Source organism: Strongylocentrotus purpuratus, unplaced genomic scaffold, assembly GCF_000002235.5.
Source record: "Strongylocentrotus purpuratus isolate Spur 01 unplaced genomic scaffold, Spur_5.0 spur5_scaffold_17, whole genome shotgun sequence".
Classification (NCBI taxonomy): domain Eukaryota; kingdom Metazoa; phylum Echinodermata; class Echinoidea; order Camarodonta; family Strongylocentrotidae; genus Strongylocentrotus; species Strongylocentrotus purpuratus.
Window position 1 is genome coordinate 17699548 of NW_022145602.1, and position 17423 is coordinate 17716970.

Here is a 17423-nt window from a genome sequence, read left to right on the forward strand (position 1 = left end):
CAGAAATGGTGATATTTGAGGAGTTACTAGAGTAACTACATGTACAGTAGGTTCATTTTTTTTTATAGGAAAGGGCCTGCTTGCATAGTAATTGCACATGTACATGTACTGTTTATGTTGATCCCTACACTAGAATCGTCTCTACTGCCCTCAGCAGTCAAAAGCAGTATAGTGGTCAATTTGAGCATAGTGATTAGCACCAACAATGGATGTGCAGCAGGCCCATTACAAAAAAAAATGTACGCATCAACTCCTCGAATATCACTATTTCTGTGGGATTTCTTTATAGAAGACTATTGAATTCTTTGCCTTAATAGGAAATTTGGATAGTTGTTGCCTTTTCCGATGTGTTTCATAGTATAGTATTAATGACTGCTTTGAGAGAAATAGTTGTTTTTATAAGCTCAAGGGAAGGTTAGAATTGTGCTATTGCCCGAGGCGTGCCAAGGGCAATAGCCCAATTGTAACCTTCCCGAGAGCGTATAAAAACAACTATTTCTCGAATATTAAAGCAGTCATTAATACTTTTATATGCCGAAAACAAAAGAGTCAACTAATGACAACACCTTGGCCTTTCTCTAGTTTATCTGCACGGTTGTTTTTTAACGAGTGTATCTTTGAGAGTAGACTAGATCTAGATTCTACTAGTCTAAGCAAGATATTTATACAATTTTGGGGGTGGGCCAGCCCTGTGGGTAATATGGAGAAGAACCTGGGCTTTCATATGACACCTCACTTATTGAGTATCACCTTCAGGATCACAACAGATAAAGGTTTGAATCTCGAATTGAAAAAAAAAAACATGACCTATTTTGCATGGTCGCGCAATGCACGTAGACTGCATAGAGACTGCATTGCGTGCAACCTCTATGGGAAGAATTTTAACACACAACATTGGGTGCGCGATCAGATCTATTTTCGTCTTCGTCTATGCTTTTTCAGCAACTAAACGAACATGTTTATGGATAATTTCACGTACCCTTTTTGTTGTTCTTGCTGTCAGCGAGTCTTGCATTTGATAAGTTGAAATCTTGGGAGAGTTTCTTTAGCCATTTTAGTCTTAGTGTTTGGAATTGTCTTGTCTTGTATGAAAATACTGACCAATTCTTCGCACACGTACGGTATCCTCGATCGCTCAAACCATTTTTAACATGTAAACCTATGGGTAACCATGGTTACTGGAATTTAAGAGCTATTTTTTAAAACAATTACATGGGTTTGGAATTTAACCGGGAATTTTACAGGAATAGTTAAAGTTTATGAATGCAATTTCGACCAATTCGATGGCTGGATTTCTTAAGTGAAGTATATAATTTTGAATGATATGTTGGTAAGATTACATACATGTATTTGTTTGGGTTTGTTTTGGCACATATTGCAGTTAATTGCCACTAATTCACTAAAAATCTGCACTTAAGTGAAAATTGATGACACCTAAATAGCAGTAAAATACAATCAATTCAAGTCATCGATGTTGGAAGAAATACTTAAAATTCTAAATCACAAGTCCATCGTCAATCTTGGCAGAGAGCCACTTACATGTAGTATTCATTGTGTGCATTAATTTCTTGGTCGCAGCAAACACGATGAATATCCGTGAAAACTTGATCCTTACAGTACCTAACTACAGTATGTCAAGCATATGTAAGATCCGGTAATGGAGTGTAGGGACTGAGATTTTGGCAGTCAATTTTGTTTTTGTTGATCATTAGCTGAAAACTTGATGCTTTCAAAACATCTAACGTGACTGAGGAAAATCAGCAACTGTTTCTTCAGTTTTTCGACGCAATTTTTGAGTTGTGCATCAGCTGGAAATTACAGAACTGATTTAATATGCTCATTTACGTAGCCTTCGTCATTCTGCACTAGACGGCGCGCTTGCGGACGTACTTGGTTTATGTACGTAAGGTGTGCTCAATTTTTGGCTGTGATCTGGCAGCATTGGTTTTGATAAGGGTGAATTGATATCATGTTTTTTAAAAAGTACTGCTGTTATTCTGCAAACTTGCATGCATACCTACATTTTGCACAAACTTACAATTTCTTGGGACTGCGAATTTGGTTGCTACCTACAATGTACCGCTTGAAAGCTGAAATTTCTTCGATTTTTCAGCACATAATGTTGGCTTATAATGGCCACATTTGGATGATCGAGAAATGAGTGGTGATTTTTAATATTTTGTTTGACTACTTTTATCATTCTCGTCTGATTTGACATGTTAGATTTGAATTGATTGATTTGTGTCGTTGTTCTTTTTTCTTTACACAAAGTCACAATCATGACAAAAAGTCTATTGTTGATAGCCAATACCTACAGTACAATGTAATTTGTAAAAGCCCAAGGACTAAAGAAAGTCTGAACTTAAAGGTTGAACAGGAGGGGCGATCGTCAAAGAATGAGGATCGTTTGCAAAAATGAGGATAATCTTGTAAACGCGGACAAATTGCGTCCTGAAAAATAAGGATCCTCTGCATTTTCTTCGGCGCTCTGCGAATGTACACGTAGGGTTCCCAATCTGCGCTGGCAATGCGTAATAAAATACCCCCAGTTCACCGTCTACTTTTGTCCGTCTTCCCAAGGATTTATCGTTCATGACGCGAAAATCTCTGTCCTGCGCCAATGAGAAATGCATCATATGGAGCATCGTCGTGGAATCCGTTTATTGCATCACTAACGTGCGTATCGGTAATACGGATCGTTAGAGGAAGTGCGGACGATTCCAAATTTTTTACTAAATTTTAGGACGCGATTTGTCCACGTTTACGAGGATATGCCCGTTTATGCGGACGATCCTTATTCTCGGACCAGCTGTTAATCTGAAAAAAATCAATCTTGAGAATACATTCACATTCACAAATCTCACAACAACGAAAATCCATGATTCTCGAACAATGTCGGTCATTGATCGAGTCATGTCATTGCCATTGCCATTGCACAACAGTGCAGTGTCAGTGGCACACATCTTGCAACACACAAATCACAATGATTCACCGAAATTCGGCGATCCTCCCTTTCACGAAATACATTTCTCAGTCAAAAGGACAACTTACGTTTGTTGGAACCAGCTGGCTGTTGTCTATCGGTACCATTCTTCAACCAAATCTTCTCAATTTAGTTTGCGTTGTCATATATTATTCTGAAACGATGAAATTCAGGCACTTTTTCTTCATAACATGACACTCAACGTGAAGAAATAAATATGACGATTCAGTGACCTACTGTGGTTCCGCTTCCGGGGTTAAGATACTTTCCGTGCGCTGCTTCCTCTGTTTTTAGTATTTCGAATGTATTCTATTTAGGCAAATGACAGCAGCGCAAAGACTTTGAAGCACCTCCATCAAAAGGCTATCTTATGAAGACGGGATATATCAGTTATGTTTCCAGTTTCACAATAAAAGCGGCCGCGTGCTACAAATAACAAGAGAGAGAGAGAGAGAGAGTCAGCGAGATTTTAATGAAGATGATGATAGAAAACTACTGTGAAATATGCCAGATAATAATAAGAAGTTAATACAACTTGATTAGTCTTTATTGATGATGATGGTGATGATGAAACTAGTATTACAACTACTACTTCTTCTACTTCTACTACCATACTAGTACTACTACTACTACTACTACTACTACTACTACTACTACTACTATTACTACTACTACTACTACTACTACTACTACTACTACTAATGATAATAATGATAATTATAATGATTTAGAAAATAATTGTAACAACAAAGCTTTGAACATTTGATTTCAAATGCATTTGGCGTCTTACAAATATCATATATCATTATTAGTATTGACATTCAAGGGTATTATAATAATAATAATGATAATGATGATGAAAATAATGATATTAACAATAACGACGGTGATAATAACAACGATGATGATAATAATGATAATGATAATGATGCAAAAAGGCTAGGTTTGACAAAGATCATTTTTTTTCTCTCTTTACCTCTTCAGAGGGACTTTATTATTACATTTTAAAATACATATAGACTATTTACAAAACAAGTAAAATGAAACTTGAATTATCACAAATCAAGTGTGATCAATAACATTTCTATTACTATCTTAACTTCTTAATTATCAAAGTATCTTGTATTTTTCTTGTATTTCAAATAACATTTCAATGATAAAATACAATTGTTTATTAGCCTCTTTGGATTGGTTGGTACTTCCCCGAAGTTCCGCTTTACGTAATCTTTGTATATTGCCAGGTGTGCATAATTTATCAAACTAAGTAAAATAAATTTTCTGTTATTTATTTTATATCCAATCAATAACATTTTCATATCATTTTATATTTCTATTTTAAAAATGAAACATATAATTCTTGAGATAATTTTCCAGAAAACTCTTAATTTCTTACAACAAAATATAAAATGCTCAATAATTTCTTTTTCACGACAAATTTCACATTGATTTCGTTAGACTGTACGATTTTCCATGTATTACATTAATCCATAGGATATTGCCCTCTAAGGACAATCTATTAGATTGTCCTTAGAGGGCAATATCCTATGGATTAATTTGAAATTATGTTTTTTGATATTATTGTATCTTATTATCTTATTAAATTTGAACTGAAATACATCTTTCCAAACAAATGTTTCAGGTAGGCCTAAAATATTTTGCCAAAAAATGAAACTTACTTTCTTTTTTTTCTTTTTTAGCATTAAACTATAGTAACTTTTCGCTTTAGTACATTCAACGTTGATAACATCTAAAGATGTCTCAATGTACAATGTTTCATTGAGACTTGAAGCTTTGTTTAAACAAAATTTTGTAATCAATATTTTGGGAATGCTTTTTTTTAATTTTGACATGTTGAATAAAAACAACAGATTCTTTACATCAAAATGTTTATTGAATAGAGAGTTATGTATCCATATACCTTGATTTATAACATGTTTAATTTGAAAAATTCCTTCTTTTATCTACGACGGGAAATGCAGAGGTGTATTATTAATTACAATATTTCATTGGGAATATCTTTTAATTCAAATTTATTTACATATCGAATTTCTGACCATGTGCAAAGTAAATCCATATAAAACATTGGTAAATTTCTTTTTTTACATATCATTTTCATGTGTTCGATATGTTATTATACTGTAAACATAACGGCATCCCGTCAACTCTTTCAGTCCAAAATGAAAATAATGTCTTCCACATTGCATCATCTGCATTAAAAAAAATAATATATATAACTTGGATAATCTAAGTCAATTAGCTTTCAAAATAAAAATCGACCATATTAAGTCCCCCTTCTCTTTCTGACTTGATACACACATTGACAAACATCATGGTTTCTTCTTCTTAGCTCCATACGCGGGGGGGGGGGGTCACATTATTCATAACAGTTGAATAACATAATTCGTAGCGAGGCACTAAAGAAAGACGGCGCATTACATATAGTTAAGTTAAGACAATGACCTAATAGTGATGATCTGCATGATATACCCTTGATTCTAACCCCATGCTTTAGACATGCACTGCCCGAAACGTATTTCTATCCCCTGTATATACGTTACATTCTTTTTATTCATCCTGCCATTGACTATATTATAGGGCCCCGCTGGCCCGCTCACAGGCTTAGCTTCTAAAGGGGTCCTAAAACCATTTATTTTATAATGTAATCAAGTTAATATATGTTGATTAATGTACTATTACCAGTCTCTTTTTCATGTGAAAAAAATTATCACGTTTTCTATGGTTTTGAATAAAAATGACTTTGAACTTGAACTTGATACTGATTCCCTCCCCCAGAAATGATGTCATGTTACATCACTCATTGCCTCCCTAGCTGTTCTTGACTACAAACTCATTGGCACGAATTCACAAAGGAGGTTTGTCGACAAACCTCCTTTTGTTTCGATAAACCTCCTTTTTAAATTTATAAACCAGGTTTTACAAAAAAACGCGTCAAAACGCGTCATATGACGTACATAAACCTCGGTTTGTCGACAAACCTCCTTTGTGAATTCGGGCCCTTGGGTCACGGGTTTGAAACCAATTCAATGTGCTAGTGTCCCTTGTCTTTGGTAAGGCATTAATCCTCATTACCAAGTCCTTCGAAGAGTACTTCAAGCCGTCAGTCCCCTGGTTGTTTACCTTCAAGCACACACATGTTTTCTTAGCAACCGAGAGGGAGGGAAGGGGGGCACTGATTCACCACTGTGTACCGATACATAGTACAAGACTGTATAAACCTTTTCACTCACATGCCTTTAGAAGCCAGAATCCTACATTGATAAACATATAGTTTATATAATTTTTTACGAATTAATATTCTTTAGTGCAAACATTTGCCAATCCTATTGTTTGTTCTTTTCCGCACAATCCCCAAATACAAACAGACATCTTTATGGCTGATTTGTATGCAGGGGCTTCGCGAGGGGGGGGGGGGGGGTTAAACACTCCTACTCAACATTTCTGTTGGCAAATTTGCATTGAGGAGAGGGGGAGGGGCAGTGTGTCAGTAGATTTGAAGATCTACATAGGCTACGTAGTGTTGTTGTTTTGCTGGTTGGAAAGTTTTTGATAACTTTTAGAACAGTTTAGTCCGACAATCACCAGAGTGATTTCCCTTGTTGTTATAATGCCATGATTTAGAGCTGAAAAGGAAATCAGGGGGGGGGGGGGGTAGTCCTCTATATAGGGCAATTTTAAGTGTTTTTCTTATACAGATTTTATAGATAGAATGATTGAGAAAGAATTATGCCACTGAGTGAAAAGTATTATTATCATTCGTCTCTTTTCCCCTCTCCTGTCTAATAAACTACTACCCGCATCCCCGTCCCCCCCTCTCTCTCTCTCTCTCTCTCTCTCTCTCTCTCTCTCGCTACATATATCTTTCTCCCTCTCTCTCTCTCTCTCTCTCTCTCTCTCCCCATCCCCTCTTTCTCTCTCTGCATTTAATGTATGTCTGTCTATATTTCTCCCCCCCCCCCCCCCCCCCCCCCCCCCCCCCCCCCCCTCCCCCCCCCCCCCCATTTTCTCTCCCTCTCTTTCTTGCTTCCTCCCCCTCTATCCCCTCCCATCTTTCTCTCCCTGTATCTATGTATGTATGTCTTTTTTCTCCCTTTATATAATATTTATATCTCTCTCTCCCTCCCCCTCTTCCCCTCGCTCTCCTGCCCTTTCTCTCTCTCTCTCTCTCTCTGTATGTCTGTCTGTTTCTTCCCCCCTCTCTCCCCGTCTCTCTCTCTCCCTCTCTCTCTCTCTCTCTCTCTCTCTCTCTCTTCCTCTCCACCCTCTCTCTCTCTCTCTCTCTCTCTCTCCCCCCCCCCCCTCTCTCTCTCTCTCCCCTCCCTCTTCTCGTTTGATTTTACGACGTTGGAAACAATAACATACTAATGAAGCACAGGTTTGTATTTATTGATTTTGTTTCACAAAACTACAATTCTTTTTCGTACATAACATAGAAGCAAGACATCTAAATAGCATAACATATAATTAACAGAAGTTGTTATCATTTGATAAACGAACGTAATTATACATTCATTAAATATACTTTCTTACAATGCATGTGCTTGAAATTTTTTGAAATATATAACACAATTATTAAATACTATGAAAATATTTCTGTACGCCATATTTCATGAACCAAATACAAGAACAAGCATTGCTGTTTTTCAGAATAAAACTTAATACTTTTAATAAAATTATGATATTCATATTTCCCAACATACACTTATTAAGAATTGAAGTTATGGGTCTTTCTTTCATCAACAAATGTCATCTACCCCAAAACCCTTCTTGAACAGTTCAAGAATCGAGTTAAAGAAAAGGGAAGGGAGTGAGATAAGACGTTAATAACTCCTTATCCTTCCTATTCTACTTTTGTGGATAGGGAATTTCAATTTTGGGACAGGTTTCTTTACTATCGAACTGACTAATAACTGTTAAATGTCGCCTTCGCCCCACATGTAGCTTGTTCTCACTATAACTTTTCGGTTTTCCTATTTTCTCAGATGCAGGGGAAATTTAAATATTACATTTTAGGGCCTCTCTATTTTTTCCTTACTCTCTCTCTCTCTCTCTCTCTCTCTTGCTCTTATATATATATATATATATATATATATATATATATATATATATATATATATATGTATCACTCCTCCCCCTTTCTCTCGTATATATATCTCCCTCTATTATATCTGTCTTCTCTCTTTCATGTCCCCCTCTATCTGTCTGTCTACCTGTTTGCCATTCTCCCATCTTTTTCTTTCTCCCTCTATCTCCCATACTCGCTCGGCTTATCCACCCTCTCTTTCTCTCTGTCTCTCGCTCTTCCTCTCAGTCGCTCTGTCTCTCTCTCTTATATATATTTCCTTCTATTGTCTTTGTCTTCTCTTTTTCATGTCCCCCTCTATCTGTCTGTCTCTCTACCTGTTTGCCATTCTCCCATCTTTTTCTTTCTCCCTCTCTCCCATACTCGCTCGGCTTATCCACCCTCTTTCGCTCTCCCTCAGTCCCTCTCTCTCGCTCTCTCTCTCTCTCTCTCTCTCTCTCTCTCTCTCTCTCCCTGTCTCTCTCTCTTTCTAACTCTCCCTCTCTCTTTATCCCTTTCCATTACAAAACTCTTTTGTACCTAAATCAGCGAACCGCTTCTAAACAAATATGTGACCTTACCATTTTCCACCCCGATTATGCATGGCGCTCATCTGCACACACAATTCCTGATAAACAAGTCGAGAGGAGAACACGCCAACCTGTTCCATTGTACCTCAAACAATACCCCATCTTTAGTCACCCTTGGCTCATAAAGAAAATGCAAAAATCTGACTAACAATAAGCACCTTATTCGTTCGACGACGCCCTACAAAAGTTATTGAAGTATGACGTAGTTTACGGGTGTAGAGTCCAATACGCAGTACAGAGTGCGTTTCACTTTGCATTTACTCGCAGTTACGACTTTTCTGTTAACGTTTCGCCATTTTGTTTTGGAAGAGGCGTTGTCTGTGTTTGCGCTTTTCTTGATTATTCTCGACAGTATCAATTTCGTCTTCGTTCTGCTGTTTTCCATTTCTTTGTGGGATAACTAATTACAGAAAAGGTATGTAGAAAATCGTTCTCTGACTAGTTTTGTAGTTTGAGTGAACTTTCGAGTAGTTTGTGTACATGTATATTCAACTGCAATGTGAACAAGAACAGGTCAATATATCACCGTTGTTTATTGTATTATATCATTTTTGCAAATTGACATCGATCATGGGTTGCGCATATTTCTATATATTTAGCTTTATTACAACTTTCATTTACACTTGCTGACTAATCAAAGGTACAAATCTAAACTGATTTCCTGGCAAACTGTAAGTTTATAAGATAAGAGTAGACTTTGTATTAACCAATACATCATGTAAACTGTCAATTTGTGTACAAAGCCACGAGTAAGAGGTAGCAACGGGTTATTAAGTGAAGGGAGAGGATCGAGAAAGTAATAAAATGGGAAGGGATGGAGAAAGAGGAAGAAGAGAGAGAGAGAGAGAGAGAGAGAGAGAGAGAGAGAGAAAGAATGGGGGCAAGGAAAAGGAGGATTGAGATAAGGAGAGAGTAAAGTGTAAATAGTATGCCAATGAGTAATGAATATTCCTCATGCACTTAGTTTCCATTGACGTTCTTCGATCTTCCTTTCTTTCTGCCCCCCCCCCTCTCTCTCTCTCTCCCTCTCTCCCTCTCTCCCTCTCTCCCTCTCTATCTGATAGCTGCAGTTTTGTGCAGCCGTCTGCGTATACGCCTGTGTTCCCCACTCTCTCTCTCTCTCTCTCTCTCCTTTCATATCCCTCTCTCTCCTTTCCCTCTATCTTTCTTTCTCTGTTTATTTCTTCTAATGTTGTTTAAAAGGTTAGCGCACATGACAGAAAACATATTTACATGTAACAAAATTATTATTTAATAATTTAGGCCTACATATATATATATATATATATATATATATATATATTATATATTCATCCGTTATTGTTATACATTTATATATTTTGTTTTTTGTTTTGTTGTTGCTTGTTTTGGGATAAAACTTTCGAAACAGTTATACATCTCAGGAACTTTTTGAGATTCTGGATCAATTAGTGAGGGAAAGTTAAAGCTAGTCAAAACGATGTGTCGGGAGAAATCGTAATTGAAGTACCAAATATCAAGTATTTTAATGGAAAACGAGGGCAAATATGGCGGGGCAAAAAAAAAGGTAGACGAAAAAGGAGATATATAATTAAAGTGAGAATTAGAAGATAGGAGGAGGTAGATAAGAAGACAAGAAGAAGAAGAAGACACACAGTTGGTTTATTTTAAAAAAAATATAAAAAAAAACTGCATGTAAAAATATTTTTAAAAAACGTTGAAGTATATGTTGAAAGAAGATGCAGATTGTAAACCAAGATATAGTTTTAAAAGAAGTATCTACAAGAAGAAAAAGAAGATTAAGAAAAAGACGACGAAGAAGAAAGATGAGGAGCGGGAGGGGAAGAATTAGGAGGAGGGGGAGGAAGAGAAGGAAAGCATAATGAATTTATGCCGTTAGATGGAGAAAGGTTAGGGGAAATGTAATGAATTAGAGATTAAATTTAAACAAGGATTTACATGTATCACATCTTCTGACACACTTTTGTAGGCTTTTCATGTCAATATTATGACAATCGTTCACCCACTCTTCGAGGTGATGATAAACGTGCTTTTACCAGTGTTCGATGTTAACTATGATTTAAATAAAATTAAACTTTACTGCATTCTTTCTGAAGCTAATCCCGATAGATCATCAGCTTACATTTCATGTTCATTCGTCTAATTTTCATGTTCATTCTTTCACTAATATTATTTTATTCAGGAGTAAATACAAATGAAAGTAGCACAGTCCGTCTTCATTGACGTAATTTTAACGAAAACATGTTTTTCATTCTTTTATCAGTATAGTTAAAATGGTTGGATAATGCATATTATCACTTTGGATGATCATTTTGTCATGCCCCTCCACACAAAAAGAACCCCTGTATTGTGCGTTTTGATTTTAATTAAAAACAAAGCAGGTAAAGCGCTTTGTAGAGACATACTAATAATTCACTTCGCATGAGCAGATAATACATGTAGGTGACGTATACAAAATAATTATGTGTTGATTTTTTTTTTTAAGTACGTGTTTCTAAAAAGGTAGTATACATACTTTAACAAAAACATATAGCACAAAGGTTATCTTTAATACATCGGTAATCGCGATGTCTTTAAATTGGTTATTTTAATTTTTAATCTTAATTTTTCTTCTGATTTTTGTTCTTCTTCAGATGGGTTTCAACATCCTCGCAGCTCTCGTTGTTTTCCTTGGCATGTGTGGAGCAGCCAATGCTAACCTAGCAAGTAAGTCAATGCAATTTAATTAGAAATTTGACTCTTTCACTTGTGTGACAACAATACCACTTGTATTCGGCCTATATTTCAAACCGCTCCTGACATGCCTGAAATTTCCATGATTTATAACTCAAAAGGTTCGAAATGATATCAATCCAGCATTTGCATAGTGCCAACTTTAAATCCCCCCCCCCCCCCACTGCACTAGTTTGGCCAGGATGGATTAGACCTCCCGGCAAGGTCACTGATAGGTGGCTATCTCATCAAATAGGATCTCAATTAACATAAGAAAAGGGGATCATGGGAGACCAATGGTCACCTGTTAGGCATTGTTTGCAATATAGAGGGCACAAGTAGCTATAAGTAGTGCAGTGGTAAACTTTTAATGATTCCCTTGAGTTGATCTAAAAACCTTTCCTAATATGATACTTTTAAGAGTGTTTTAAAGTTCATATTGAATCCATTTTGAAAATTCAAAGTCATAAATTCGTGTATCAGGAATCAATTCAAAACAAAATGCCGTTGTGAATTGCATCTGCCAAATTTCCAGGCATACCAAAAATACACTTTGCAACAGAGTAATTAACAAGTCATGTCACTTACGTTCATAGCAAACAGAAATATACTATAACCTTTTAAATATGTAGCACCCGTCAACTTTCAAATGTGCACTTTGAGTTATTACCTATCAATTGCGTTAAGTTTTGGGGCGTTTTTTGTTAATGTCACGTTTAGCCTACATAACTATTACATAGTCTTCATACAGTTGCTCATGTTTTAGTTGGAACAATTCCAGAACCGCAATCCTATTTCAATGACAGACACAAGCAACAGACACAAGCAACAAGTACATGTTATTGTACTCCTACGAAACTTGCATACGGACATAATAATGTACCACTCTGTGCAAAAGCTCCAAAATGCCGCCATTGTTTGTCTTACCTGACGTTTTTGTTGAGTTCCACGTATCATATCGTTGCTCAAATATTTTAGTGTCTCTAGTTTTTTTCAGTCAATTTCTGCTCCAACGAGTTCTTTTAGTCTCAGTTTCAGTTTATTGTTTCCATATTTCACATCATACACATGTCATATTTATCTTGATTATTTTTACTTACCTCCATACTTTCAAGCTTTCAATTATGTATTTTTTTTTTAAATATTTTATTTTGTGTGCATTAAGTTGTCACTCTTGATGTAAATCAATTATATTATATACTATTATTGTTATTTGAATGTTTTATATTTGATTTATCAATAAATGCAGAAACATCTGCTAAAAAAAAAAAAAATATTACAATGTAAAAAAATCTTTGTAAATTATAATCATACAAAAAGAAATTAGAAAAATGTAGTTATTGATCGAGTTATTTAACAGCTTTTACAAGAAGACGAATATATTTATTTGATGATAGCGAAATATGACGACGCCTAATAAAAAGCAAAGCTTGTAAACCACTGGTTCCGTTACATTGAACACGTATTAACAGAATTCCACAGTACAATACATGATTGGATACAAAGACACGCACTTCACAGTTCAACGGATCTTATTGAATAGACTTGGGGGTGTTTCACAAAGACTAAGATCAACTTTAAGTTGGAACTTAAATATGACAGGCCAGTCATGCCACTGTTTGCTATCACCTTTTACTTGCATTGGTCCATCAAGGAACGTACAAATCATGGTCACAAATCTACAAAATTTACATTTTTTTATAGTTCATTATTGAAGGAAAAAATATTAACTAAAGATCATAATGGTGAGAGCAAACAGTGGCATGAACGGCCTGCCATATTAAGTCCAACTTAAAGTCGATCTTAGTCTTTGTGAAAAGCCCCCAGTTCACAAATATCTGGCTGATTTCTGACCACAAAACCTCAGTGCTTTCTGTTTTTTACGATGCTTACAAAATCAGAGTACAGGTCAAGCATGGATTGTTGTGTCGGGAAAGTGGTGAATTGCCCTTTGGTCTGCAACTAGTTGTCACGTACTATCCAATTTGTTTCTTCCCATTTATTCTACATCCAGCCAATCTATTACCCATTTGGTCTAACTGCCAGTCGGTCTAATTTCCAGTTTGTTTAATGCCCATTCTGTCTTCTTAAATCATAAATAATTATAGTCATCAAATGAATATTAGACCTTATGGATGTTAGACGAAATGGGCATTAGACAAACTGGGGATAAGACCGACTGGCAAGTAGACCAAATGAGTAATATTCCAAATGGAAATAAGACAAAATGACTATTAGCCTTAATGGTCATTAGACCAAATGATAAGTAAACGAAATGACTACTAGTATTGGACCTAGTATTGGACCATATGGATAGTACTAGACGGGCTAGGTGTTGACTATATCATATGGGAATAGACCAAGTGGGTAGTATAGACGAACTAGTTGTAGACCAAACGGGAGAGTGTCGATAGATGCAGCTCCGGTGACAAATCGCTCTCGTGCTTTATTTCGTTGATAATTATAGAATAAGGGTTTGGGTTGCAACTGTCATTTTTGTTTCTTAAATTGTTACCCCTCTCCTTTATAAAAGCACAGATCTGCATCCGCTAAATTTTAAAATTGTTTTCTTAACTTGTAGCACAAATCTACACATGGACGGAGGTGTCCGCTGGGGTCGCCGGCGTGGTCGCCATCCTAGTCGCTCTCCTCGGCATCTCAAGATGCGTGCACGAGTTCACCTGCCGAAAATACCAGAACGAACCAGAGGCCCTTCGATCCATTGACATCGGAACCGGAGAGAACACCAAACTGTAGAGAGAATGGAGTGTTGAGGACTGGGGGCCCATTTCACAAAACTTGCCCTCAGTGACAAATGACAGTTTTTGTTATAAGCTACTGAAACCCTTGCTTCTGATTGGTTCTCAGCAGATTTGTAACTGATTTTTGTCATCTGTCATTGCAAAAAGGCTTTGTGAGATTGGTCCTAGGGCGTGGCCATGAAGGGGCGAGAGGTAGGGGTGGAACACGTAAGAGGGTAGGGAGGGTTACAACACAAAATCATTTCACGATGGCTCTTTGGAGGGGTGCATCACAATGGCCAGGGCGTGGTCATCAAAGGGTAGGAGGGAGGGGTGGAACACGTAAGAGGGTATAGGTTTACAACACAAAATCATTTCATGATGACTCTTTGGAGGGGTACACCGCAATGACTTTGGGTGTTCTGGATAGGGTGTGGCCAAATTACTGCGGAGGAGGAGGGAATTACGTGACAACGGCATTACCAGATACAAAAATATATATTTTTAAACAACTCTTAATACAAAAACCCATGATGGGCCGTCTAAAAGAACCAAAATGGCCGTGAATTAAAAAAAGTTATACAAAAACCGACAAAATTTCCATTTGACTTGCAAATCAGTATATGTTGAGCAAATGAATGGTGTATGTTACTTGTTTAAGGTACACACTAATGTAGTAATTTTACGTGGTTTGTGTGTGGGAAGATACTATACCGGCCTTTTTAAAGACCTTATACTGTATATATTCTACGTTTGTTATGTCACTGTGTTATCTATCCAGTACTATTAGAATGAAGAAGAAAAATAAGGTTTCATAGATTTTAATGAGATATTTCTGTTGTATTTGCACCTGTAGAAACTTTCCAATCACACTTAAGTCTTTGCATTAAATAGATTAGAACTTGAGGTATATATTATACTGTAAAGAAATGCATTTATCGAGATATTCTGAGTCAGTTGTGCCTGTATCACAGTGGTTTTAAATATGTTGCTCAAAATCGAACACCATAAAGATTCAGAATTTCAGTGGAAATTGTTCATGTCGTGATCTTAAATACAACTACAGTATGTGCTCTCATTTTGATATTACAATCTTTCTTAACGCTCCTGCTGCATTTTTATGATCACGTCATAATGCCTATCTTGAATAGGCATATATGCCATCTTTGCTATTCCATCAACATGCATAATGATATAGCATTCAAAGTCCTTTGATCTTAAATTTATTTTCAAATACCAAAACAAAATCAAAGTTCGATCTTAAAACGGGTGCAAAGTCAACTATTCCCCATGTACCAACAGGCTTGAGGCTGTTCATTTCGTCTTTCAAAGTAGTTGCTTTTTTATGAAGTGTAAACATTCGAAATTTTATCATCATCTTTTCATGTAGTTGTCATTGTAGATCCGTGTATTGTTTTTATTTTGTGCATATGTAATTTGTTTTTTTATTTGATCTTTATTTTTATTTTTCATATATTTTTCTCAATATGAAGGGGATGTACAAATAAACTTTCACTATATGGCTGACAAAACGATTAAATAAAATTAACTAATTGAGTTGGTATACATTTCAATATTTCACTACATTTTAATCATGGTAATATGTTTGTATCTCTTTCTCTCTTTTGTTTAGAGAGAATGTTACTTTTTCATATTGATGATAGTTAGTAAGTGGGATTTTAAAGTACGAATGTGCTTATGTTTCTATCTTTTTCCCCTTTTAATCATAGAGGAAATTCTATTTTAAAGAGATGTCCAAATCTTTTTTTCTTAGGGGGGGGGGCAACCTCAATCAGCAGAGTATCGAAGGGGCCGGGAATTTAGTTTTCATTGTTAACTTTATTGCCATTTTAGTGTCTTTCATTTGTTTTTATTTTTTAAAGTAATGAAAATTTAATTGTTAAATAAATTTGTAATCATTTCGAGTAATACGCTGTTGATTTCATGGTACTTTTTTTAAATTTGTATTATAGAGGAATATAAATCAATAGACCAACCTCGTAATGTAATGTAATAAATCTTTGTTTAAATGCCTTATTACAATTTATTTCATTCACCTGTTACAAATAATGGTATCTCAACAGTCAGAATGCGAATTGCATACATGAGTTGTTGCTAGGTTGGACAAACATTATAGCTTGCCCTACCTAGCAACACTTAATGTATGCAATATGTATTTTGACTATTGAAATACAATTATTCATAACAGGTGAATGAAATCATTCGTTTCCAGACACACTTCACGAAGACGGATGCATTAAATTTGGTTACATAACGAAAATGGCCAATTGAAAGGGAGAAAAAAAAAGGATGAGACTGACTGTACAAGTGAAGTGGAGTGAAGTGAGGGGCTAACGAGTGAAAGTTGAATGATGATTCGTAATGGATTGAAAATGGACATGAAATGAGAAACAAGTATGAAATGAGATGAATATTGTCAAATAATAAAATATCTGGAAGAGTCCCTTTGAAACAGAATTTGGTATTTTATCACAACTTTATATGGTTTGTTGATAAATAAAATAAAACAATTATTATCGGAGGGGGTAGGAGGGTTTAAGGGAGGGGCGTTGATGTATACGGGGCACATCGAGCAAAAGGACAGGGACGATAGGCGGGAGATTACCCCACAAATGAAGAGAGAAGGAGAGAGGAAGATAGACAGACGTAGTTTGTCGCATTTACTGAAATCGTTGTGCATGAGCCAGCTGGGATTGATTAATAATGTGTAAGCGAGTTCTATAAAGGGCGCCCCCTTTTGGTTATTCTAAACGCACTCACGTAAGAAGGGTGATAAAATCATGTAGCTCTTTTATTTCATGGATATTACTAGCATGATAATTGTATCTATGAAAAGCAAACGAACAAAGAAACAACCCCTCCCTCCCCCCCCCCCAAAAAAAAAGCCAGAGAAACTACAGCTCAAATATATTAGGTACCCATGTACTAAAAATGGGCAAATGCCTTTATCGAAACATTTTGGCCCTTTATTTCTTCTACTTATTCCTCCTCCTCCCCCTTCTTCTTCTTTTTTTCCCCCACTCGCTTTGAATATGAGTACATGTATGCTATATGCAGTGGTAGACTGTATTTCAGGGCAAATACTGTAATCACTTAGTTCATTTCTGCTTAATGGAAGTCTGTAAAATAGAATTTCCTTCCGCCAATTTCTTTACTTTATCCTAAATGCGTCGGGTGCGAGGAGAGAAGTAGAAGAAGTCTTGATGAAAAAGAAAAATAACACCGGGATGGGATGAACAGCGAGTCTCAAAGCTGATCATCATAATCTTGTAATGACGAAGATTAAAAAAGACACC

At 36.1% G+C, this 17423-nt stretch overlaps 1 protein-coding gene and 1 long non-coding RNA gene across 4 annotated transcripts in view; one reads left to right on the forward strand and one right to left on the reverse strand.

Moving 5' to 3' along the window:
• LOC105447545 (ubiquitin carboxyl-terminal hydrolase 47) overlaps positions 1-3225 on the reverse strand; it is a 40425-nt gene extending 37200 nt beyond the window's left edge. For both annotated transcript variants that reach the window (XM_030987832.1, XM_030987831.1), the window contains exon 1: positions 3052-3225. In XM_030987832.1, the coding sequence (XP_030843692.1) occupies positions 3052-3090 (39 nt within the window). In that variant the 5' untranslated portion in view covers positions 3091-3225. The remainder of the gene's footprint in view (positions 1-3051) is intronic.
• A 5640-nt stretch (positions 3226-8865) lies between these two features.
• LOC577041 lies at positions 8866-16035 on the forward strand. Of its 2 annotated transcripts, none has more exons than XR_004064482.1 (3): positions 8866-9065; positions 11285-11359; positions 13947-16035. It is a non-coding gene; the product is annotated as an uncharacterized LOC577041 (long non-coding RNA). The 2 variants fall into 2 exon arrangements; XR_143681.3 differs by having other exon boundaries at positions 8868-9068; positions 11287-11359.
• The last annotated feature ends 1388 nt before the right edge of the window (positions 16036-17423 follow it).